Here is a 25,160-nt window from a genome sequence, read left to right on the forward strand (position 1 = left end):
ATTAGGGCAGTAGCAGTGGGAGTGGAGTGGAGAGAGGATGAAATTGAAGTTTCTAAATGATAAAATAGGCAGGAGTTAGTGATTGCATGGGAGTAGAAGAAACTGAAGTTGATTCCAGGTATGGGACTTCATGAAAAAAAAAATTGCAGGAAGAGCAGTGGGAGCATTGGAGAGGAGTTAAGATTTGAACACATTTTGAGTTCAGATGTCTGTGGGACATATAGATGGAGATGTCCAGTAATTAGATATGAATATGAAGATCCAAGGTGTGGTAGAGAAAAAAGATTTGCAAGTTGACTTGTAAACATATATATAGTCAACCCTTGGTATCTGCAAGAGATTGGTTCCAGAACCTCCACAGATACTAAAATCAGTGAATGCTCAAGTCCCTTATAAAAAGTGAAAGTGAAGTCACTCAGTTTTGTCCAACTCTTTTTGACCCCGTCCTTAGCCTACCAGGCTCCTCCGTCCATGGGATTTTCAAGGCAAGAGTACTGAAGTGGGTTGCCATTTCCTACTCTCCCTTACCAAAAAATGACATATTTATAATACAGTCATCCCTTGACAACTGCAGTTTCGGTAGCTGAATCCACTGATGCCAAACCTATGGATATGGAGGGCCAACTGTATTCTCAAGTTAAAACAAAGAGGGTGCACTATAATCTCCCAGAGAAAACATATAGCCATGGTTCAGGCCAACACTGGCAACACCATATTATGAGCAGGTAATGGAAAAGAGCTTATAGGATGCACAGAAAACGCATGTGAAAGAGCTCTGTAAACAAACTATCATAGGAAATACACATAGCTGATTCAAGCACACTGTAATATCAGGGCTTCTGTGGTAGCTCAGTCGGTAAAGAATCTGACCGCAGTGCAGAAAACCCAGGTTTGATCCCTGGGTCAGGAAGATCCTCTGGAGAAGGAAATGGCAACCCACTCCAGTGTTCTTGCCTGGAAAATTCCGTGGACAGAGGAACCTAGTGGGGGCGCAGTCCGTGGGGTCCAAGAGTCAGACACGACTGAGCGACTTAGGGACTCTACCACCACCACTACAACGTCAACGCAGACCCTGCTGAGGCTCCAGTTTGTATAGAGAAAAACCAAGATTAAGCACCACCACATGAAATGCATTCCATGACGCCCCAAAGCCATCAGAGGATCATGGTAGGAGGCACGTCATGATGGGTTATCATACAATTTCCCCTCCTTGAACTTCATCTCAGCAGAGGTCAAGCTCTTGGAAAAAGGATGTACTTCTGGCCTGCTTTCCCAGCTCTCCTTTACAGGGCTCTCATTAAGCCGGTCTGGAGCGAATGCTGACAAAGTGATAAATGGAAACTTCAGATTATTGTCTTCACATAAAAATAACATTCTAAATGGTGATACTGGTTTCAGACTGGCTAATATACGCTTTTAAGATTACAAAAGGGAATTTCCCTGCGAGCCAGTCGTTAGGACTCCATGCTCTCACTGCCAGGGGTCCAGTTCCATCTCTTGTCCCGTAACTAAGATTCCACAAGCTGTGGGCCACGCCCTGCGCACCCCACCCCGCCACCCCCGCAAAAAAATCCAGAAAATTTTCATCTTACTTCCAAACAAGACACAAGGCACCAGATGTGGCTATGGCTGACGGGTCTTTGTGGGCTACCAGAGCCCGAGAGCCGAGAGCAGCCTGGCCAATGGGAGTTTGGCATGGGCACGCAAACGTTTTGAAAAACATTTTTATATATTTTTGTAAACAAAGGAAAATTCCTAAGTCCTGGAGTTTTGTTGTTTTTTCTTTTTAATAACATCGAAAGGAGGAAGGGCATCATAAACTCTCCGTTTTCAGCTTTTTAACATAAAGAGCTTCACCTAAGCCTGGTCACGAGTCGTCTTCTGCACCGTGGCCTGGGCCGCGCACTTGCGCGCAGCCGTGTGACCTTGGCCGGCCACTGCGGCGCGCAGGGCGGCGGCGGCGGGCGGGGCTCGGCGGGGAGGGGGCGGGGCCGGCGGGCGGGGGCGGAGCTCGCCCCCCTCCCAGCCCAGGCGATAAAGACGGGCTGGGCGGTCGTCGTAGGTTCAGCGGCGCTGAAGCGGAGGCGTGGGGCCTTTAGGTAAGGTTGGAGGGTCGGGGTTCTCGCGGAGCCGCGTTCCCAGCCCGGCACTGGGGCACTTGAGCCGCTGCTCTAGCAGCTGGGCTGTGGGACTGAGGGGTTTGGAGGGTCCGAGCTGGCGCGCTCGCCCCGCGCCGGCCTCCGTGCCGGGGGACGGCGAGCTCCCGCTCCCTTCCCTCCGTCCGCGTTGCCGCAGCATCCCGGCGCCAGGGGCTCCCGGCTCGTCTTTAAACTTCCCGGCTTCTTTTGTATAAAACGAGAAGAGGGGAGCGGATGCATTCCCAGTTCCGCGCGCCCCCGCCACCCACCCACCCACCCACCCTCTATTCCGCCGCCTCCCCGCTTTCCCGGGAATACCTTTCGAACCTCGAATCTGAAGAGAAGCTCTTGCAATTTAGGGACAACCGATCGCACCTTGAAAGGAGGTTATAACCCCATCTCTGAGTGTCTGGACATCTTCTCTTCCCCTGGAGGTCTAAATTTTGAATTTTAAAAAGCAAGGTGGGGTCGTAACTTAGACATTGCAAGTACGATGTTGGTTTTCTTGGGCCGGCCTGGGGCCGCACCCTTCTTGGAGTCTGACGGTTGACTTTTAAGGAGACGTTAAGTAGTGATTTTCTCCATGGATCCTGGAAATGTACCAAGTAACGTTCTATTTCTCCTCTGACGCATGTGAGTTCTCCCCTTTAGCCTGCGTCCCACACGAAAAAGAGATGGAGTTAGTGACTCACCCTGGCATAATTGCAGTGTGGCCTATTGCCACCTTGTGAAGACTGTGGCGTAGGAGGTTCCTCCGGTTTTGCTTTGCACCAGTCCTTTCCTTTTTTTCCTTCCTGTAATGCCTTATGTCCACTTTGAAAGTGCCTCTTGCTGTGGCCAGCTGATTCTTTTAAAAATCCTCTTCTTGGCCAACTTTTAAAAGACACCAGGCGGACCCAGCGGAGACCTGCCTGCCATTCTCAACTGCAATAACTGTGCTGTGTTTAGTTGCTCAGTCGTGTCCCAACTCTTTGCGACCGCATGGCCTGCAGCCCTCCAGGCTCCTCTGTCCATGGGGATTCTCCAAGCAAGAATACTGGAGTGGGTTGCTATGCCCTCCTCCAGGGGATCTTCCCAACCCAGGGATCGAATCCAGGTCACACACATTGTAGGGGGATTCTTTATGGACTGAAAGGGAACTTCTTTATGGACCACCAGGGAAGCCTGCATTAACTCTATTTCATTCTAAACAGATCAGCCCATAAATTTTACAAAGCTAAAGATGTAGCCCACACCATTTCAAAGTAGCTTGTGGTTGACAGACATTTCTCAAAAAGCAGGCGACCTCAAATACAGGTGAGATAATCCAAAGATTACTTTATGTTTAATTGTGAGAATCACAGATCAGAGAAACAGCTCTTCCCTACCTCTTTGCCCTACCTTATCTAGTTTCATCTGTGGGTGGTGGTGGCTTTGGGATCCACCTAGAATCCACCTAGAATTTGACACTTGGTTTGCTTGCAGAGAAATTATGAAGTTCATGTGTCATGTCATAGTGATCAAGGGCCTGGACATGGCCACAGACCAGGGTTTGAATCTCGACTCTACTCTTTGCTGGCTGGGTAATGGTGAGCATGCTATTTAACCTCATTTTCTTACGTGTAAAATGAGTGTGTGGTAAGTCTCTTCAGTCGTGTCTGACTCTTTGCAACCCTGTGGACTGTAGCCCGCCATGCTCCTCTGTCCATGGGATTCTCCAGGCAAGAATACAGGAGTGCGTTGCCAATTCCTACTCCAGGGGATCTTCTGACCCAAGGATCGACCCTGAGTCTCTTAGATCTCCTGTATTGGCAGGTGGACTCTTTACCAGTAGCGCCACCAGGGTGTTGTAAGAACTAAGTGAGATGATTTGTGGCACCTGATAAGTGGTCCGATCCCCATGTTCCTTGCTGAGGGTAGCTTATTCCCAGTTCTCCAAAGAAGGCACACACAATTCAGAATGTTGATCAAAAGAATTGCCTGACTGTGGACCAAATGTATCAAACTGTGGCTTCTGTATTTTCAAATGGAACTGTAAGGAAAACACCCCATTATGCTGAGTAGCTTGTAAGATAAAATTCCAAATAAAAATGGATATTAGAGTGAGGCAAGCAGGTGTCTAGTGGAATTCAGGTTTGAGAGCTGTGGGTACAAGCTCTTGAAAAGAAGTGCATTAAAAATTCTGGGCCAACTCCAGACTGCCGTAAACAAAACCTAGCCCAGAGGTGCTTCAAAACAGAGGATGTGGTATTACCTACGCTCCTTATTTTTGTGAAATATCATCACAGTTGGCCCTACATGTACAACCTCAAAGAGCAGGGCTGTGAGGCGGCCCTCTAATGAGGGCCCTCTTTAAAGAACTAGAGATCAGAGTTCCTGGAACATATTGCCAGAATGGCCCTTCCTTTTGAGAAAGTGGCAAATTTCTGGGTTTAAAGAGTTCTGAGATGATTGTCTGGCAGCGGGAGCTCAAGAGTAGCTGGGAGGGGCTGTTCATTATGATGATGGCTTTCTGTTTGTCTCTACTTGCTGATGTAATTACTTTTCTGAGCTGAGTGATCTTTGTGTCGGTGACTCAGCTTGCCTGGCTGTATTTGTCCAAGGTGATACAGAGGCAAAGCCCCAAGTCCCCAACACTACTAGCCTCCAGGTAGTGTTACTTTGAGCTACTTGTGAGCTACTGTGCTGTGTTGAGTTGTGTCGACTCTTGACTTCCTCATAGACTGCAACCCACCAGGCTTCTCTGTCCATGGAATTTTCCAGGCAAGAACCCTGGAGCGGGTTGCCAGTTTCTGCTTCAGGGGATATTCCCACTCCTTGGATTGAACCCACATCTCTTGCGTTGCCCACATTGGCAAGTGGGTTCTTTACCACTGAGTCACCACTGGCCCCTGGTAAATAGAAGCAAGATCCACCTAGGTGGCTTTGCAACTAACCTGTTGCCTTGGGACAGGGACTTTCATTTCCCAGGGCCTCCATTAATTTCTGTAAAATAGAAACATTGGGTTTAATTTTTGAAAGTACCTTTAGCCTTAAAGATCATCAGCCTCTAAGGCTCGGCTCCTCGAAACAGTAAGTGTACCCCTGGGCATCTGTGGATCTTGTGCAGCGTTGCCTGTGTACAGTCTCTTCTCCGTGGCCTCGGTTCAAGCAATTTATTTCAGAAGCTGAATTCACGAGAAGTTTCCCCGCCAGAGAGTTTAGCTATGGTTAAGAAGTCAGGCCTAGGTTTAAACACTGTTCTTCCACATACCAGTTGTGAGGTTGGTGTATTCATTTTCTATTACTGTGGAAACAAATTGCCACAAAGCTAGTGGCTTAACACAACACAAATTTATTAGTCCTACGGTTCCATCCATCAGAAGTCTGACCTGGGCCTCACTGGGTTCAAATCAAGGTGTCAGCAGGGCTAGGTTCCTTTCTGAGGACCTATGTGAGAGAACCTGTCCCCTTGATCATTCAAGCTATTGGCATGGCCAAGTCCTTGTGATTGGAGGACTGAGGTGCCATTTCCTGGCCGAGTGTCATCTGAGGACCATTCTTCACTTCTGGAGTGAATCCATTGCTTAAATCCATTGCTTAAATGAGCCCTGAAATGTTGAAAAAAGCATGATGAGGTCTTCTGCATGCTTCTTGCATCTTAAGTGGTTGGTTGGGTGGGTTGGAAAAGGCATGGTAGCTCTGTTGGTTCACCTACCATATGATCTACACTTAGGGGCATCATTTTTAAATTTTTAAAATAGAGGCTGTTTTATACTAGGGGGAAGAGTTTCAAGCCTTGAGGTTCAGTTCTCTTTCTTAGTGCTGAAACAGATTTGCCAGAAGTTCAGTGATTGATGACTGCTGAAAGGGAAATTTTTGCAATGTGTGGATTTTCCTATTTCTGATTATAAAACCAGTGATTGTCTCTTTATAGAATATTTGGGGAAGTATGGCAAAGAGTAAAGGGTCAGGAAGAGAAATAAGAAATCATAAATAATCCTGCTTAGTGTTAACTACTGTCAGCATTTTAGGGGCATTTATAACATAGCTTTAAAACAATCAGCTATTTTGTCTTTTCTGGTGGCTCAGTGGTAAAGAATCCACCTGCACTACAGGAGATGCAGGTTCAATCCCCAGAAGGAAATGGCAACCCACTCCAGTATTCTTGCCTGGGAAATCCCATGGCCAGAGATGCCTGGCCAGCTATAGTCCATAGGGTCACAAAAAAGACAGACACAACTTAGCTACTAAACAACAATGAAGAACTGAACTTCTGATTCAAGTACTATGACCTTGGCATCTGCACACTGGCCACTTCCTTTCTTTGCCATTTTTGCCCTCTTGCAACCAAGTCATGGAAGCATCCACTGTGACTACCAGCCAGTCCTGTGGACTTAAAGCTCAATCTTGCCACTCCCCATCCAACCCGTATGGCTGGGGGCTGCCTTAGGCTTGGGGCCTGTGATCTCCTCTGCTCATCCAAGTCCAGAGTGTTTGTCCAGCTTTCTGACCTGATGCTACCTTCTGTCTACCTATTTCTGTTTCATTGACTATGCCAAAGCCTTTGACTGGGTGGATCACAGTAAACTGTGGAAAATTCTGAAAGAGATGGGAATACCAGACCACCTGACCTGCTTCTTGAGAAACCCGTATGCGGGTCAGGAAGCAACAGTTAGAACTGGATGTGGAACAACAGACTCGTTCCAAATAGGAAAAGGAGTACGTCAAGGCTGTATATTGTCACCCTCCTTATTTAACTTATATGCAGAGTACATCATGAGAAATGCTGGGCTGGAGGAAGCACAAGCTGGAATCAAGATTGCTGGGAGAAATATCAATAACCATAGATATGCAGATGACACCACTCTTGTGGCAGAAAATGAAGAAGAACTAAAGATGAAAGGGAAAGAGGAGAGTGAAGAAGTTGGCTTAAAGCTCAACATTCAGAAAACAAAGATCATGACATCCAGTCCCATTACTTCGTGACAAATAAATGGGGAAACAGTGGCAGACATATTTTGGGGGGGCTTCAAAATCACTGCAGATAGTGACTGCAGCCATGAAAATAAAAGATGTTTACTCCTTGGAAGAAGAGTTAGGACCAACCTAGACAGCATATTAAAAAGCAGAGACATTACTTTGCCAACAAAGGTCTGTCTAGTCAAGGCTATGGTTTTTCCAGTGGTCATGTATGGATATAAGAGTTGGACTATAAAGAAAGCTGAGTGCCGAAGAATTGATGCTTTTAAACTGTGGTGTTGGAGAAGACTCTTGAGAGTCCCTTGGACTGCAAGAAGATCCAACCAGTCCACCCTAAAGGAGATCAGTCCTGGGTGTTCATTAGAAGGACTGATGCTGAAGCTGAAAATTCAGTACTTTCGCCACCTGATTCAAAGAACTGACTCAGTTGAAAAGACCCTGATGCTGGGACAGATTGAAGGCGGGAAGAGGAGATGACAGAGGATGAGATGGTTGGATGGCATCACCAACTTGATAGACATGAGCTTGAGTAAGCTCTGGGAGTTGGTGATGGACAGGGAAGCCTGGTGTGCTGCAGTCCATGGGGTCGCAAAGAGTTGGACACGACTGAGTGACCGAACTGAACTGGCACTGTCCTGGCACCTCTGGGTGTGTTATTTCACTTGCTGATTGAGGATCAAGGTCTAGTCTTGTCTGCCATCTTGGACCCATTTGATTCTAATCGGTTTATGTTGTGTCCTTGGGCTATGTCATTCTTTCAAAAGTTGTGCCCTGCCCCTTTCTCTCCTTTTAACAGTAGTGGTGTTGGCAGAGGCAAGGTGTGTGTGTGTCCAGATTGAGGTAGGAAGTGGCAATAGCCGCCACTTTCCTGTGACTGTGTCAAGCACAGTACCTTGTTTTATCTTCCATCTCTCCATGTGGGGAAACACCCACATATAAGTGAGAAAAATGAGGCTCGGTAGCTGGGGGACAGCCAGACTTTAGTATGTCTGGGTCTGTGCTTTTGACCACTAGCCTTGGGCAGCCTCAGATCCTCACTGCACTGGGGTGTTGGGCAGCTACCCCCCAGGGAGGGTCAGCCTGGTGGGAGTGGGCATATAGGCTATGGCAGGTTTTGAAGACCCCAGAGGGAAATGGGGGTGATTCAGCCTTAAAGAAAGGCCAGGCCCAGTTAGATTTTCTTCCTGCTTCCCCACTCATCAGAATGTGACCTTCCTGTCTCCTGGTCATGGGCTTTCTCAATATCATCTTTAGGCAACACCCACCCCTGTGATTTTCACTTGTGGTCCCATCCTCCCCACCACCCACCTCCAATTCAAAGGAGGGCTTTCAATTTCTGTTTGCCAGGCAGAGGTCCTGGCCTGTGGGGCTCAGGAGAGTAGAATGTGTGAGCCTCCCTGTTGCTCAGGGAAGTCGGGGTGGGGTCGGGAGAACCTTAGATCTGCTGCTCATGGTTTGGACTTGGGCTAAGTTAAAAACCGCCCTGTTGCTCGGCCTCCTTCTCAAGTAAAAGGAGGATTTGAGGCATTTCAGCCCTCCTCTCTTCTCCTCTGATGGTCACTGCCACACCTCTGAGCATTCATGGAATAGGGACTAGACAGCAGAGTTAACCTGGAACCTGCCCTTACTTTTCAGAGTGAAAAAGGAGGTGTCCCCATCACACCAAGGTGGGGAGCCAGAGCTTCAGCGCCCTAAGCCTTTGCCCCGTGTCTTGCCACTGAACGCCTGCTGGCGTCCCCCAGGGTCCCCCCTTTGGTGTGATGCACTTAGAGGCTGGCCTGGAAAAGTGATGCTTGCCGGGGTCAGCTCGGCCAGCAGCTGGAGGTGGGGCCTGCAGAGCTCGAATTGCAGGCCCTGCCTCGTGCACTCCATTCATTTTATCGCTGGAGTGAGCCCCCCCGATGCAGCAGATCGAGCTGTCCCCCTGCTCCACCGTGACCCCTGAAGCTCAGAAGGACGGAGTTTCTGCAGAGGTGCGCTGCTGCTGTGGGTGAGGGCCGGGGCGGGCATGGTATGCTCTGCCTCCCTGCAGCCGCCGCTCCCACCAGGCCTGACAGCGTTTCTTCAGCAAACTGAGGTCTCCCACTGCGGACGGACCGCAGTGTTTCCTGAAGCCCCCGGAGCTTCCAGCTCCTGGTTTCTGAGGCACCCGGCAATCGCCTGTTGGTTTGTGACAATGCTTTGTGTTCCTTCCTCCCAGACTCTGTAGCTGGTCGCAATGGCAAGCAAAGGAGGGTACATCCTGCTCGGGCTCCTGTTCTTCCTGGCTGTCCTCTGCCAACTAGGTGAGTGATCCAGAGGGGCTTGGATCTGGGTCACGTAGGTTGCTTCAGCCCTAAGTTTTTCTCAGGCTTCAGGATGACCAGGCTGGTGCCATGGACCCGGACCAGGCTTCGGCTCTTTCGCCATCAGTGTTACAGGTCCAGGGTGATGTGACTGCTCCTTCCTACGTTACAGCCCTGCCCTCAGAACCCCTTCCTGAGTTACAGTTCATCCTGGGTGACAGAGCTGCTTTTGTGGGGGAGAGATTACATACCGCCTCTTAAGTTTCACCCCTCGCACTGCCAGCGGCCGGGGCTGCCAACCCATGCCGTCTTCAGAGTGCTGAGCTCAGCGGCCGCCCTGGGTGCTCCCATGTGACACTGATGTGGCTGAGGGTACTGTGGTTATAGCAGCAGCAGCTGCCGCCCACAGCATTCATGAGCCAATCACTGTTCTCAGCATCTTAACACTATCTACTTATTTAATCCTCATGTCCATCCTATGGAGCAGGGGCTGTTCATTGCCACTTTCCAGATGACATGACTGAGGCCCAAAGAAATGGTTTGTAAAATATCACACTGAAGGGCTGCAGACACAATTCAAACCCAAATAAGCCTTTCATCAAAGTGTCTGCACTCATATCTCCTTCACCAGCCTACCCCACCCCGCTTCCTGGAGATACTCATTACCTCTAACAGTAGGAACACCTGTGTTTACTTTGCTTCATTATACAAATCAGAGGTCATTTTCTGCCTCTGTCATGTTGGTATTACTAATTTTTTTTTTTTGAGGAGCAGGGATGGGAGACAGAAAAGAAAGCTGCCATGTAGTGAATAGTACAGAGTCATCTGTGTGTTAGAGCGTTGTCTTAGAGCTTACAGTGTTAGCAGCTTCCATATGGTGAACACTTACTATGTACCAGGGCCTGGGTCAGACCCTGTCTCATTTAATCCTTAGCCATCCCCCTGAGGGCTCAGTGCTGTTATTCCCGTTTTACAGTTGAGGAAACGGAAGCAAAGAAGAAATTGGCCTAAGCTCACGTTTGAGCAAGTTCTCCCTTGCTGAGATAAGACAGAAGTCATGACCTCCCCGCCCTCTTCCCCACTGTTGACCTTAGCCCAAAGTGGTTTGTATGTAGTGACTGTGTTACAACATACGTTGTTGTCACAGTTCTACCCAGTGAATTTTCTGTGATAAGAATAGCCTGGGAGACGTCCCTGGTGGTCCAGTGGTTAAGACTTCGCCTTCCAATACAGGGGGTGTAGATTTAATCCCTGGTTGGGGAGCTAAGATTCCACTTGCCTCATAGCCCAAAAAACCAAAGCATAAAGCAGAAGTAATATTATAACAAATTCAGTAAAGACTTTAAAAAATGATCCACATCAAAAAAGTCTTAAAAGAATAGCCTGGTCACACCCACTTTCCAACAGTCTACATTTGCTTATGGAGCTTAGGTTTGGTGCCATTAGCCATTATGTGACAGGTCTTGGGGGCACGTAGGTCATTCCCGAGGGAGTTGGAGTGTGAAGAATGTCCACTTCACCCTGGTTAAGTAGCTGGAATATCAAACAGCCATCCTCTGACTTATTGCTTGCCCCTGGCCTGGTCTCCTCTGTGATTATGGTTGGTTTCTTCTCTTTTTCACTCAGGATGGTTAGAAGAACATCATGGTAAACCAAGCATGGGCTTCAGAACCGACCGTCTGGGTATAAGTCCCAGCTCTCCTCTTAAGGGCTGTCTGCCTTTTGACAAGTTAGTTAACGTCTTAGTTTAATGGGGATAGCAGTCCTTATGCCTGCCTCTTACAGCAGTTCTCTGAAGATTGAAAGTTTAGATATTTGAACACTGTGTTAGCTGTGAATATTTCTGCCTCACAGAAGTTCCAAAGGTGAGCTCGCTTTCCTCTGTCCGAAGGTTTTTCAGGAAGCCAAATGAACTCTGGCTGTAGCCAGGAGAAAATGTACTCCCATGGGCAGCCTTTCCAAATGGCCCTCTTGGATCGCCAGGCGAGAATATCCTCTCCCTCTTCACTCTTTGCTCTCAGATGGACACACTTCTGGAGCAGGGGAAGATTGTTGAAAAGTGGCATCTTTTTCCCTTCTCATGGTGACTGCCGTCTCACGCAGGCGTGGCAAGCACTGAGCCTGGCAGAGAAGAGGCAGGGAGGACCAGCGGAGCCCGGCCCCAGGCCTTGGCGTCATCTCTGCCGCATGCAGTGCTTTGGGTGTTCTTGATGGAGTCACACCTCCTCTCCAGACATCTGTCTTATCATCTGCAAGCAAAATGGAGGAGGGGGGGTTTGGGGGGCTGATGTTTCAAAGTTTAACCTGGAACCTTCTCAAATCAGAGGGTCTTCTGCTAGTTGGGATTTCACACCTGTGAAGGCAGACGTGGTCATTTAAGATGTTATAGAGTGCTTCACTCCTGACTGCTCAGAAAGTGAGGAGCCACTTTCTTCTGGCCTTCTGAAAATTCTTCTCCCTGGCGATAAACCCAGGCTATGGCCTTAGGACTAAAAGTCCGCTCTTGGGTGCTAAAACCCACATTTTGGTCTTGGTTTCACTATGCCATTCTTTTATGACACTTTACACATTTCATCTTTGAAAATGTCTTCTCATCAGTTCAGTTCAGTTGCTCAGTCGTGTCCGACTCTGCCACCCCATGAATCGCAGCACGCCAGGCCTCCCTGTCCATCACCAACTCCCGGAGTCTACCAAAACCCATGTCCATCGAGTCAGTGATGCTATCCAGCCATCTCATCCTCTGTTGTCCCCTTCTCCTCCTGCCCAGCATCAGGGTCTTTTCCAGTGAGTCAGCTCTTCACATGAGGTGGCCAAGGTATTGGAGTTTAAGCTTCAGCATCAGTCCTTCCAATGAACACCCAGGACTGATCTCCTTTAGGATGGACTGGTTGGATCTCCTTGCAGTCCAAGGGACTCTTAAAGAGTCTTCTCCAGCACCACAGTTCAAAAGCATCAATTCTTCGGCGTTCAGCTTTCTTCACCATTCAACTCTCACATCCATACATGGCTACTGGAAAAACCATAGCCTTGACTAGACGGACCTTTGTTGGCAAAGTAATGTCTCTGTTTTTAAATATGCTATCCAGGTTGGTCATAACTTGCCTTCCAAGGAGTAAGCATCTTTTAATTTCATGGCTGCAATCACCATCTGCAGTGATTTTTGGAGCCCCAAAAAATAAAGTCAGACACTGTTTCCACTCTTTCCCCATCTATTTGCCATGAAGTGATGGGACCAGATGCCATGATCTTAGTTTTCTGAATGTTGAGATTTAAGCCAACTTTTTCCCTCTCCTCCTTCGCTTTCATCAAGAGACTTTTTAGTTCCTCTTCACTTTCTGCCATAAGGGTGGTGTCATCTGTATATCTGAGGTTATTGATATTTCTCCCAGCAATCTTGATTCCAGCTTGTGCTTCTTCCAGCCCAGCATTTCTCATGATGTATTCTGCATATAAGTTAAATAAGCAGGGTGACAATATACAGCCTTGATGTACTCCTTTTCCTATTTGGAACCAGTCTGTTGTTCCATGTCCAGTTCTAAATGTTGCTTCCTGATCTGCATACAGGTTTCTCAACGAGACAGGTCAGATGATCTGGTATTCCCATCTCTTTCAGAATATTCCACAGTTTACTGTGATCCATATAGTTAAAGGCTTTGGCATAGTCAATGAAACAGAAATAGCTGTTTTTCTGGAACTCTCTTGCTTTTTCGATGATCCAGTGGATGTTGGCAGTTTGATCTCTGGTTCCTCTGCCTTTTCTAAAACCAGGTTGAACATCTGGACGTTCACGGTTCACGTATTGCTGAAGCCTGGCTTGGAGAATTTTGCACATACATATGGGTATTGCCAAATACTGATTACATGGCACATGTGGAATATGACTGATCTTTGTCCTATCACCACTATTATAGAAAACAGAAGGGAAAATCAGTGAAACTTGAAGTCTAGCCACCAAAGAGGAATCCTAAGAATGGAATGAGAGTGGTAGTCATTTTTCAAACTGGGGAACCAGCGGCATTTGCTTCTAGTAGGAGCCAGCCCTATGTTCAGTGTCACTGTGCAGTGACTCTTCACCCATATGGGTTTAGGATACACGGCTGCTGCCCGGCCCTTGGCTGTGTTTGCTTCTGGTGATGGGCCAGTCCCTCAGCAGGGAACAGCCACACCGAGGATGCCTCATCCCAGAGGCCATCAGACTTGTTCTGTAGAGGGCCAGATAGTATTTTAGGCTTTGCAGGCCAAGAGACAAAAAACCAAGGGTATTTTGTAGGCTTTTGTATAAATAAGAGAGAAAACAAGTTTCTCTAAGTTTTTGATTCAGAAATTAATAAGAGTACAATTATTTGTGATACAGCCCTACTAATAAAAATGGAATTATTTCTGGGAGAATAACATTTTGCTTACACTGATTCAAAAGTTAGTGTCACCCAGATGTACAGAACAGACTTTTGGACTCTGTGGAAGAAGGCGAGGGTGGGATGTTTCGAGAGAACAGCATCGAAACATGTATATTATCTAGGGTGAAACAGATCACCAGCCCAGGTTGGATGCATGAGACAAGTGCTCGGACCTGCTGCACTGGGAAGACCCAGAGGGATCGGGTAAAGAGGGAGGTGGGAGGGGGGATCGGGATGGGGAATACATGTAAATTCATGGCTGATTCATGTCAATGTATGACAAAAACCACTACAATATTGTAAAGTAATTAGCCTCCAACTAATAAAAATAAATGAAAAAAAAAAAGTTAGTGTTCCCCATCATCACATGAGTTGCAAATGTTCATGTGTTGATACTGATTTGTGATAGATTTAATGTATTGCATATTGGAACATGTCTTTTCACACAGATAGGTGCTACCAAATACCGATGATCAGTCCATGAGAATGTGATGTCAGAGCGTATTTGTTGCGGAAGATGTTTATAGAATTCTGCTAGTTTATTCTCTTGATGGGTGCCTTTCAACATGTTATAACATTGCAGATTAATCACTTCTGGTTGGAAGTAGGAGAAAGCTTCTCAATTGCACAATTAAATGTGCTTTGAAACCTGGACATTCCCTTTGCACATGCCACAGGGTCTGGAAAACCACTGCTGGAACTGTAGTCTGAACTTCAAAAACTATGTCTGCTGCAGGTTTGTGTGGGAAGGCATCCCACTGTGAGTTGCTGACCTCTGACCCACACTACTGGAGATGGTGGGCTTGCTTTTGCTGCCAGGAGCGTGAGTCCCTGCTTATCTACCAGGTCCTGACAGTCATTCTTCCTGATTCTAGGTCACAGCCTGCAGTGCTACAGCTGTGTTAACCAAGTTGACTGCACCACAGCCACCAACTGTTCACATAATCAAGATGCTTGTCTCTACGTTAAGGCTGGTAAGAGCCTCCCCCTCCCCTCTCTGCCTGAGTGTAATGGGATGAAGAGGGCCTGAGAAAAAAATCCGTGCCACCTTCTTTTTTGTTAGACATGTATTCAATAAGTAATAGCTACCATTTAATAGCACCAGTTGCATACGACGCTAAGCACTTTTCACTTGTTTTTGTTTTGTTTTTCCTTTTTTTTTTTTAATTTAACGCTTTCCATCTACCACTTGGGGTAATATTTTATTCCCATTTGGTAAACAAGGAGACTGAGATTCAGATTAAGCAACACGCTAAGGTCAAGGAAACCAGGTCAGGATTTGAATAGGGAAATCCATCCAGTTCCAACACTTGTTCTCATAACACCTACACTGGCTGCCTCCTGAACTTTTGAGAGCCTGCCATGTGCTAGAGCCTGAGCTAGGAGCTGGAGATACAAAAGTGAAGAAAGGAGACAATGAAACTTGTGAGAGGCTGTGTAGCTGTCACAGATGTCTTTATTTACTTATACTCGTGTATCATTCTCGGGGGAATTTAATATATGCAGGGTCCTAAGGGGACTCAAGCTGAGCTCAGCAGACAAATAGGAAATAAGAGGACCAAGCGGGGAAGGGTGTTCCAAAGAAAGGCAAAGCAGGCACCGAGGCTCAGTGGCCTCAGAGAGCAAGGCACTCATGGGCTTGGGATGGGCAGTGGCCTGCATTGGCAAGGTCTGTCAAATCTGCATTTTCCAAATTCGTTAGACTATGGAATTGCCTCTTCCATAAATCCTGTTAAAGCAGAATTTAGGAAATGGTGGGCAGAGGCAAGAAACCAGCCACATCATGCCCTCCAACTCTTGCTGGGTGTGGTTCTGGATTGAATTGACATGTAGAAAAGATATTGTGAGGCAAGGAGCAGCTATTTCAGGGTCTGCAGCTATTTCAGGGTCTACCTTGGTACAAGGTAAACCCCCCAACTTCCATCTCTTAAGAGACAAAAATCAAAACACCCTCCAAGTTAGTTTACTCACACTCTCTATGCAGATTCTTCCAGCATCCTTCAAAGAATGCTGATCACATCAGGTAAACTCAGAAAAGTTTTGGAAGACCCACAAGCACAGAAAAACCTGATAGAAAGAAGGGGGAGATTGATTTCCCCAGAAAGGAAAAATCCCTCAGTAAGTCAGGATGAATTAGAATTCTCCTGTGTAAATAGTAGGAGTATCTTTTAATTTTGGTACTAGTTCCTGGAATGCAGCTCTAATTCCAAGACCTGCATGTAAGGTCCTTGTTTCTGTAGGGAGACAGTTCCTCTGCCTCACCTGGAAGCCCATGTTGATTCATTGCTAATGTAGAAAGCACAATGAGGCCCCCAGAGAGAACAGCCACAAATATTTGAGCACCAGTTATCTACAAACACAGAGACCTACTTCTTTTTTTTTTTTTCATTTATTTTTATTAGTTGGAGGCTAATTACTTTACAACATTGCAGTGGTTTTTGTCATACATTGAAATGAATTAGCCATGGATTTACATGTATTCCCCATGCCGGTCCCCCCTCCCAACTCCCTCTCCACCCGATCCCTCTGGGTCTTCCCAGTGCACCAGGCCCGAGCACTTGTCTCATGCATCCAACCTGGGCTGGTGATCTCTTTCACCCTAGATAATATACATGTTTCGATGCTGTTCTCTTGAAACATCCCACCCTCGCCTTCTCCCACAGGGTCCACAAGTATTATACAGAGTGAAGTAAGCCAGAAAGATAAAGACCATTACAGTATACTAACACATATATATGGAATTTAGAAAGATGATAACGATAACCCTATATGCAAAACAGAAAAAGAGACTCAGATGTATAGAGACCTACTTCTTAACCCTGATCATCTGTCTCTTGGACCCCCATGATAAAAAGTATTACTTCCCAATGAGATAATAAAGACAGTATTATGTGTAGAGTAAGTATTAGATTAGCAGTTAGAAGCTTTGAGCTCAGATCTCTGTCCTGCCAGCAGTAAATTCTTCCTGCCTGTGTTTTTTTATTGACAGAATGGGTATATTGGATGGTAGAGGTGGAGAGAAGGGAAGAGGGAAGTAGAGTGGAATTGAAATTTTTTTTTCCAGCTCTCTAATCCTATTGTTTCCTACCTAAATGGCTAAACTTTCATTTTAATTGTTTTCTAACATTATTGAAGTATAATTGACAAATAAAAACTGTATATATTTAAAGTGTGAAATGATTCAGTTCAGTCGCTCAGTCATAGGCACTCTTTGCCACCCCATGAATCGCAGCACGCCAGGCCTCCCTGTCCATCACCAACTCCCGGAGTTTACTCAGACTCATGTCCATTGAGTCGGTGATGCCATCCAGCCATCTCATCCTCTGTCGTCCCCTTCTCCTCCTGCCCCCAATCCCTCCCAGCATCAGGGTCTTTTCCAGTGAGTCAATTCTTCTCATGAGGTGGCCAAAGCATTAGAGTTTCAGCTTCAGCATCAGTCCTTCTAGTGAATACCCAGGACTAATCTCCTTTAGGATGGACTGGTTGGATCTTCTTGCAGTCCAAGGGACTCTCAAGAGTCTTCTCCAACACCACAGTTCAAAAGCATCAATTCTTCAGCACTCAGCTTTCTTTATAGTCCAACTCTCACATCCATACATGACCACTGGAAAAACCATAGCCTTGACTAGACAGACCTTTGTTGGCAAAGTAATGTCTCTGCTTTTTAATATGCTGTCTAGGTTGGTCATAACTTTCCTTCCAAGGAGTAAGCGTCTTTTAATTTCATGGCTGCAGTCACCATCTGCAGTGATTACCACAGTCTAATTAATATTCACCCCGTCCCATTATTACCTTTTTGTGTATGATGAGAACACTTAAGATCTATTCTCTTAAGCAAGTTTTGAATAGACAATCTAGTATTATTAACTCCCTGGTAAAGAATCTGCCTGCAATGCAGGAGACCCCAGTTTGATTCCTGGGTCGGGAAGGTCCCCTGGAGAAGGGATGGGCTACCCACTTTAGTATTCATGGGCTTCCCTGGTGGCTCAGATGGTAAAGAGTCTGCCTGCAATATGGGAGACCTGGGTTCAGTCCCTGGGTTGTGAAGATCCCTTGGAGGAAGGCATGGCAACCCACTCCTGTATTCTTGCCTGGAGAATCCCCATGGGCAGAGGAGCCTGGCTGGCTACAGTCCATGGGTCACAAAGAGTTGGATAAGACTGAGCGACTAACCACATTATTAACTACAGTCACCATGCTGTACATTAGATCCCCAGAATTTACTTATCTTATACTGAACTGTTACACTTAAAAACAGTTAATGTAAACAGTGAGGCACATCTATTAGACGGGCCAGGATGTAAAACACTGGCCACAGCAGATAGCAGTGAGGGTGTGGAGCTCCTAGAGCTCTCATTCACTGCTGGTGGAAATGTGAATTGGTACAGACTGTTTGGCAGTTCCTTAAAAAACAAAACGTACCCTCACCGTAGATTCAACAATTGCATTCCTTGATTTCATTACCCAAATGAGTTGAAAAGTTAGGTCCATACAAAAAACCTGCACATGGATGTTTATAGCACCTTTATTCATAATTGCCCAAACTTGGAAGCAACCAAGATGCCCCTTTGTAGGTGAATGGATAAATAAATGGTGGTACATCCAGAGAATGGAGAAATGAGGTATCAATCCATGAAAAGACATGAAGGAAACTGCATATTGCTGAGTGAAAGAAGTCCCTTTGGCAAGGCTAAGTACAGTTATCATTCCAAGAACGTATTTCAGAAGAGGCAAACTAAGGAGATAATCAAAAGGACAGTGACTGCCAGGGGTTAAGTGGGGAGGAGGGAGGCATGAACAGGTGGAGCACAGGATTTTTAGGGCAACCACTATAGCGATGGATACACATCATATGTTTTGTCAAACCCCATATAATATACAACACCCAGAGGGACCTTAAATGTAAATTAAGGACTTTGGGTGATCATGGTGACATCAGTTGCAACACATGGAGGTGCTGGAGATGTTAATAGTGAGGGAGGTTGTTTGGGGTCGTGGCTGGGGGTGTCAGAGGGCTATATAGGAACTCTGCTCAATTTTGCTGTGAATCTAAAACTCTAAAATACAATTTTTTTTTAAAGGATGATGTGAATCTTAAGTAATAATTTCCTTCTCATGAACATATGTCCCAAAACTTCAGCTCGACATGTGGTAGCAGCAGTTCTTGAAATATAGATACTCAGACCTTACAGTAAGGCAGACACTAACAGAGCCTCTAAATCCCCCTGCAGCTCTGACATCAGCCTGGGAGAGGCAGAGTACACATCGTCATGAACATGAGCCAAAGGCCAAGTGTACATTGGAGAAGTTATTTAACCACATTTCACACCCCCAGACTGTGAAATGGGAATCCTTATCTCCCAAGGTCAGTAGGGCAGTTAGAGGAGAAATGTGTATGATAGTGCTATGCAGATGCCATCTGGAAGAGAGACAGATGGGTATTAATTCAGCCACTGTTTACTGGCATCCTGGCTAGGTCCTGGAAGTATAAACCATGTACTTGCAGTCTGGCAGAGCTTCTGATGACAGTGTCAAGCAATCATTGCTGAAATGGCCTTTCAAATAAGGGACATACTTAAGGGTCCCTAAGTCAATTTGGGACTGTTCCTTGGTAAAAGCAGACTTGAACCAAAATTTCAAAAAGGGCAGAGAGGCTGTGCCCAGAGAGAGAACCTTCAACATTCCAGTGACTGATGTAATCCACTTTTATTCAGGTCATTCTGATAGTGGCTTTGGTGAGAAGCTCACCCTTGTAAGGTTGTTATGCAGATAAGATCATTCAAGTAAAATGCTTGGCTCACTGCAGGACAGGTGAAAGTGAAGTTGCTCAGTCATGTCTGACTCTTTGCGACCCCATGGACTAATGTAGCCCACCAGGCTCCTCCATCCATGGGATTCTCCAGGCAAGAATACTGGAGTGGGTTGCCATTTCCTTCTCCAGGGGATCTTCCCAACCCAGGATCGAACCCAGGTCTCCTGCATTGCAGGCAGACGCTTTAACCTCTGAGCCACCAGGACAAGTAGTATGTGATTAATTGGTAGCAGTGATTAATAAATGACTATTAATGAATAATTAGGACAAAATTAATCTGCCCTCCTCAAGCTGTTAGGCTTCCCAAATTAATATTCTGGTGGCTTTAATGACTTCCTAGTTCCAGTGTCTGATTATTATTACGTAAGGCAGTAACTTGTCCTATTCAACAGTATTTTTAGTACAGTTTTAGAAGCAGCCTCTTAAATGCTTATGACCCAAACAAGCAGAGTCACTGAAACACTTGTTCTGGCCTCTTGCACTTGACCAAACTTCATTAAAATCCAGACCAGCACCTCATCTCTGAAGGGGAATACAGAACAGTTATAACCTGCAGTTATTAACTTAGGGGTTTTTGTTCTGAGCTGTGAGTGCAGTTGGATAAATTAGTTACAAGCCTTACATAAAAAAATAGGCATCTGTACTTTTTATCTTTCCAACACAGAAGAAAAGAAAGGGATGCCAGGGCAAGCACCAGCCTTCTATTGATATGTCTGTGTGTCCCTAGCATCTAGCACATACTGTAACTTTTGAAGAGGAAAATATAAGATAATTCTTCTCTCTCAACACTTTTTTTTCCCCACTTAACATAGTTTATCTAATTATATATGCCAATATAAGATACTTGGCATATATACTTTTGGCCTTTATTTTCCTTTGTTGTGCATATTCTTTTGGAAAGTTTTTCCTGTGTTACTGAGTAGTCTAATGATCTTTAAAGGAAGTTAAAATATTTTGGAAATAAATTCATCCAGTGACTTTAAATCTCAATCCACATATAAATATAATAAATATATAAATGAAAGATAGTCTTCTGTGAAGGTAACACTGTTAAATTCCTTGGGAATTCTTCCCAGAGAAAATTAATGTATTTAGCCCCACACGTATGATTTATACAAGTGGACCACATTCTACATATTGCCCTGCATCTAGGCTTTTTTCTCTTGAGATGGAATTTACATATCTCAGTTCCAAAGTTCAATTTAAAGTGTATAAATCAGTGGTCTTTAGTATATTCACAAGTCTGTATAACTATCACCACTGTCTAATTTCATAACATTGTTGTGGTCCCAAAAGGAAGCCCCATACCTATTAGCAGTCACTGCCCATTCCTCCTTCCCACACACCCTGGCAGCTACTAATCTACTTTCTGTCTCCATGGATTTGCTTGTTCTGAATATTAACTGAACCATAAAATGTTGTGGTCCTCTGTGACCAGCTCCTATCACTGAGCATGAGGTTCTTAAGATTCACCCATGTTATTGGATATATCACAGTACCTTTTCCCTTTTTATGGCCAAATAATATTCCATTAGGTGGATATACCACATTTTATTTATCCATTCATCACTTAATGGACATCTGGGTTGTTTCCACTTTTTAGCTGTTTTGAATAATGCTGCTATGATCGTTGGTATATAAGCTTTTGTGTGAACATAGTTTTCAGTTCTCTTGGGTGATGTATTTACCTAGAAGTAGGATTACTAGGTCATATGGAAGCTATTTTTAACCTTTTGAGGAAATGCTAGACTTTTCTGAGATACCTGCACCATTTTACCTTTCCACAAGCAATATATGAGGGTTCTAATATTCCATGACACTAATTATTTTCCAGTTTCTTGATTACAGCCACCCTAGTTGGTATGAATTGATGTTCATTGTGGTTTTGATTTGTATTTTCTTAATGACTAATGATATTGAGCATCTTTTCATGCACTTATTGGTCATTTGTATATCTTTGAAGTGTCTCTATCCTTTGCCCATTTTTTAATAGGGTTGTCTTTTTATTGTTCTGTTGTGTTTCACTCTTCTCGGATGTGTCATTTATAAACATTTTCTTCCTTTTGTGGGTTTTGTCTTTTTAATTTTTTAAAGTGTTCCTTATTTGAAGCACTAAAGTTTTTAATTTTGATGAAGTCCAATTTATCTATTTTTCCTGCATTTTTTTTTTAAAGAAACTAAAACTTCCCATGTCAACACACATAGTCCTATGACATATTCCTTATCTGCATGGAACTTTGTTATGGGGAACCTCTACCATAATTTATTCAGATGCTTTTTTTTTGTTAACAGGCTGTCTTTTAGTTTCTTGCTGCTACAGATAGTGCAGTGACCATTCTTGAGCATGTATCTTAACCCTTTTTTCAAGTCATTCAGAGAGTAAATCCTAGAAGTGGGATTGCCAAATCAAAGAGGGCATGCATTTAAAAATCTTGGTAAATCTCAAACATTAATATCATTACCTGTTGCCTCCTATGCACACACAGCTGTTCTGGCTCTGCTGAGACTCTGGCTTTATGGAGAGGTTCCATTCAGAGCTGGCTCCTGCATCTTTTTAGCCAGATATGAGAATTCAAAGACAAGTATAGAGCTTTACCTGCTTGATTGCTTACCCTTGTATGTGTGTGTTTTCCCACAGTGCCGCTAAAATTTTACCACCAGTGTTGGAAGTTTCAAGATTGCAGTTTTGAGTCCATTGCAAGAATCTTAGGGGAGAAGGAGCTCCAGTATCACTGCTGCCAGAAGAACCTGTGTAACAAAAGTGACGGGACAAGTATATCCGAGAAGACACCACTGCTGATCACTCTGTTGCTAGTGGCAGTCTGCCGCTTTTATCTCTAAATCTATGCCAGGAGGGCTTCTCCTGAGTATCCTGTTTCTATATATTCCTTCCTTCATGTGATGCTGTGTTCCAAAGGCTTTTTGTTTTCCAACTGGATCCTGTTGGGAAAGACTAAAACTAGCTTGAGCAACTTGAATAATAGAGGAACTCAGAAAGACTCTGAAGACCAGTCTTGTTGGCAGAGAAGACCTGTTTGAGTTGAAAAAAGTTAAGAGTGAACCACATGTAATTTGAGTGAGTTGACATGCTTCTTACTCTGCACTTAGTGGGGCCAGCTTTGCAGGGACAGCTTGAGTAGCTACTCTGCAATCCTCACACGTTTCCCTCTGGTTCCTTGGATGTAATTAGCGTGATCAGTACTTTTTTGGGGTAGCTGGGGCAGGGGTCTCCTTTTCAACAGTGTCTCTCAGAAGGAATGCTTTATGCTCGCCTTTCATGGCGCCTTTTTTCAGGTAGGCATGATGCATCTTTCAGACGTGGGCTGTCAGTCAGGACAATGAAATTCTTAAAGAAGAGTAGTGGGAATGACTGTTGTATTCTCAGCTGCCTGGAAAGGCGGTAAGCTTTCCAGATGGCAGAGCATGGAAGCACAAGGTTTGTCTTTCAAGAGGTACCAGTGGCTCAAATCTGTTTTCCTCTGTCCCTCAATTTTGTATTGGCTTTGCTGTCTTTCGCTAGAAAAACTCAGTAGCATAAATGAACAGCGTGTTAAAACTATCCCTTCCACTGCCTACCTTTTCTGTTGACATGGTAGGCTGTCTTGGCTTTGTCACACACAGTTAAAAACTAAGCATTTGAATATTCTGTTACATATGACTTGCAGTTATTAAGTATGCATATTTTAATAAGTATGCTTATTTACTGGTAGGAACACTCTTCATGTGTGTATGTATAATGAGTGACTGGAACAGGAGGGGCCTTTGGGGTTAGGATTTGAAAGTTCCAAATGTCATCATGAACAGTAACAGGTCTGCAGGGATGTGTTTTACCTGCTGACACACTGCCAGTAGGCTCCTAGCTGAGTCAGCACAGATTGTGTAAAATACATTTGTAAGGGCTACTAGCATCATCACAAATGCTGAGGCTTTCAGAAGCATTATCAGTTTGCTAAAAAGTGCCCACCTTTTCAGGAGGACAAAATTTTGCCTTTTTTCTTGTGGGTACTGGTGAATAAGATTCAGTAGACTTAATGACATTTGTATGCTTACAATCTTGGCTGTATGTAACAGCATAGCCTGACTTTTACAGATAAAGGTGAAATTTCTTGATTTTTTTAAAAAAATCTTTGTTTTTTTGATGTGCTGGACAGACTGAAATGAATCCTGCCTTTTTTCTGAAAATAAAAATCTCATCAAATGCACGAGTGTGGTTATTGGCGCAAAAGGATAGCAACATACACAACATGTCCAATGGTAGCAACTGAAAGAAGAGATCTTGGTACCAGGTTTCTCCTGTAGTTGCTGTTACTTGGACATGAAGACAGAGGCTTCCTCATCCCAGCCTAGCATCACTTTGGTGCTTTGTGTTCCTAGCTGATTCGGTGCTTTTCCTTACATCATCTTTAATATTCTTTTCAAAGACAGAGTGCAACTCGGTGTGACTCTTTCCTCGGTAGGACTTTTTCTGCCTGAGAAGTACTGACCATTCCACAGCAAAGCAGCTCATTTCATATAGTGCTTTTTAGTTCTAAGGAACAAGAACAAACTTTGACTGACTTGGGCAGGAAATGAATTTTGGGAAACTTTGAAGAGGAATCCAACCAGACTGAAAAAAGCCAGGAATTCGGGGGAATTCCCTGGTGGTCTAGTGGCTAGGATTCAGCACTTTTAACTGTTGTGGCCCAAGTTCAGTCCCAGGTTGAGGAACTGAGACCCTGCACACCGTACAGTGTGGCCAAAAAAAAAATTTTAATTAAGAAAAAAGCCAGGAGTTGGGAAGTTTGAGAATTCTCTTTCTAGATTTAGATGCCAGGGTGAGACTGTCTGCTTGCTCTCCTGGGTCTTGTGCCCACTTTGGGGCCAGAGTGCATTGAGAAGGGGGTCATTCTCTCAAGCAGAATCTGCTAAAAGGGAGCTAGGGAGAGCGCTGCTGGGAGTCAGAATCAGCAGGGGTTGTATAGTCTTAAAGTTTTGAGGTTTCTTTCTGCAGATAGTTGCTATGACTTATGCCGTAGGCTAAGGGTTGGATGTCTGGACCCAAAGGCAAGAATACAGGGACTTCCCTGGTGGTCCAGTGGTTAAGGCTCTACACTTTCAATGCAGGTTCCATCCCTGTTCATGGAACTAAGATCCCACGTGCTATGTGGTACAGCACCCCACCCCTCACCAACAGGCACTACTACAAAGGCCAGATGAGTTGGAGAGTCACTAGTCTTGGGTTCATTATTGGGCAGTGATAACCCCACTGGGGGCTTCCCTTGTGACTCAGATGGTAAAGAATCTGTCTGCAATGCAGGAGACCCAGGTTCGATCCCTGGTTCAGGAAGATGCCCTGGAGAAGACTGTGGAGAAGGGAGCTTCCTTTCCGTGATCAGCTTCCTGGGGGCTGCTGTTCTTCCCACCCTTGCTGCTATGGGCCGTATGCAGATTAGTCAACCCCTGCATGCTGACCCTGTATGTGAGCACTGTGGGCTTGTTATGGTGCTGTGACCAGAAGTGGAACTCGGCATAACGCATAAACTCTACTAGGGTAGATAAATGGGACCTGGCTCTAAATTTTTGAACAGGGAGCATACTGGGTGACAAC

The 25,160-nt window shown here is 45.1% G+C and overlaps 1 protein-coding gene across 1 annotated transcript; it reads left to right on the plus strand.

The window, feature by feature from the left end:
• The first annotated feature begins 1,814 nt into the window (after window positions 1–1,814).
• On the plus strand, window positions 1,815–23,775 carry CD59 (CD59 molecule (CD59 blood group)). The gene is made up of 5 exons (XM_070472798.1): window positions 1,815–2,099; window positions 9,280–9,364; window positions 14,637–14,735; window positions 18,993–19,130; window positions 22,212–23,775. Exons 2-5 carry the CDS (start codon window positions 9,298–9,300, stop codon window positions 22,412–22,414), a joined length of 507 nt encoding a protein of 168 aa, XP_070328899.1. The 5' UTR covers window positions 1,815–2,099; window positions 9,280–9,297; the 3' UTR covers window positions 22,415–23,775.
• Window positions 23,776–25,160: the final 1,385 nt, after the last annotated feature.

Source organism: Odocoileus virginianus, chromosome 10 (genome assembly GCF_023699985.2).
Source record: "Odocoileus virginianus isolate 20LAN1187 ecotype Illinois chromosome 10, Ovbor_1.2, whole genome shotgun sequence".
Lineage (NCBI taxonomy): Eukaryota > Metazoa > Chordata > Mammalia > Artiodactyla > Cervidae > Odocoileus > Odocoileus virginianus.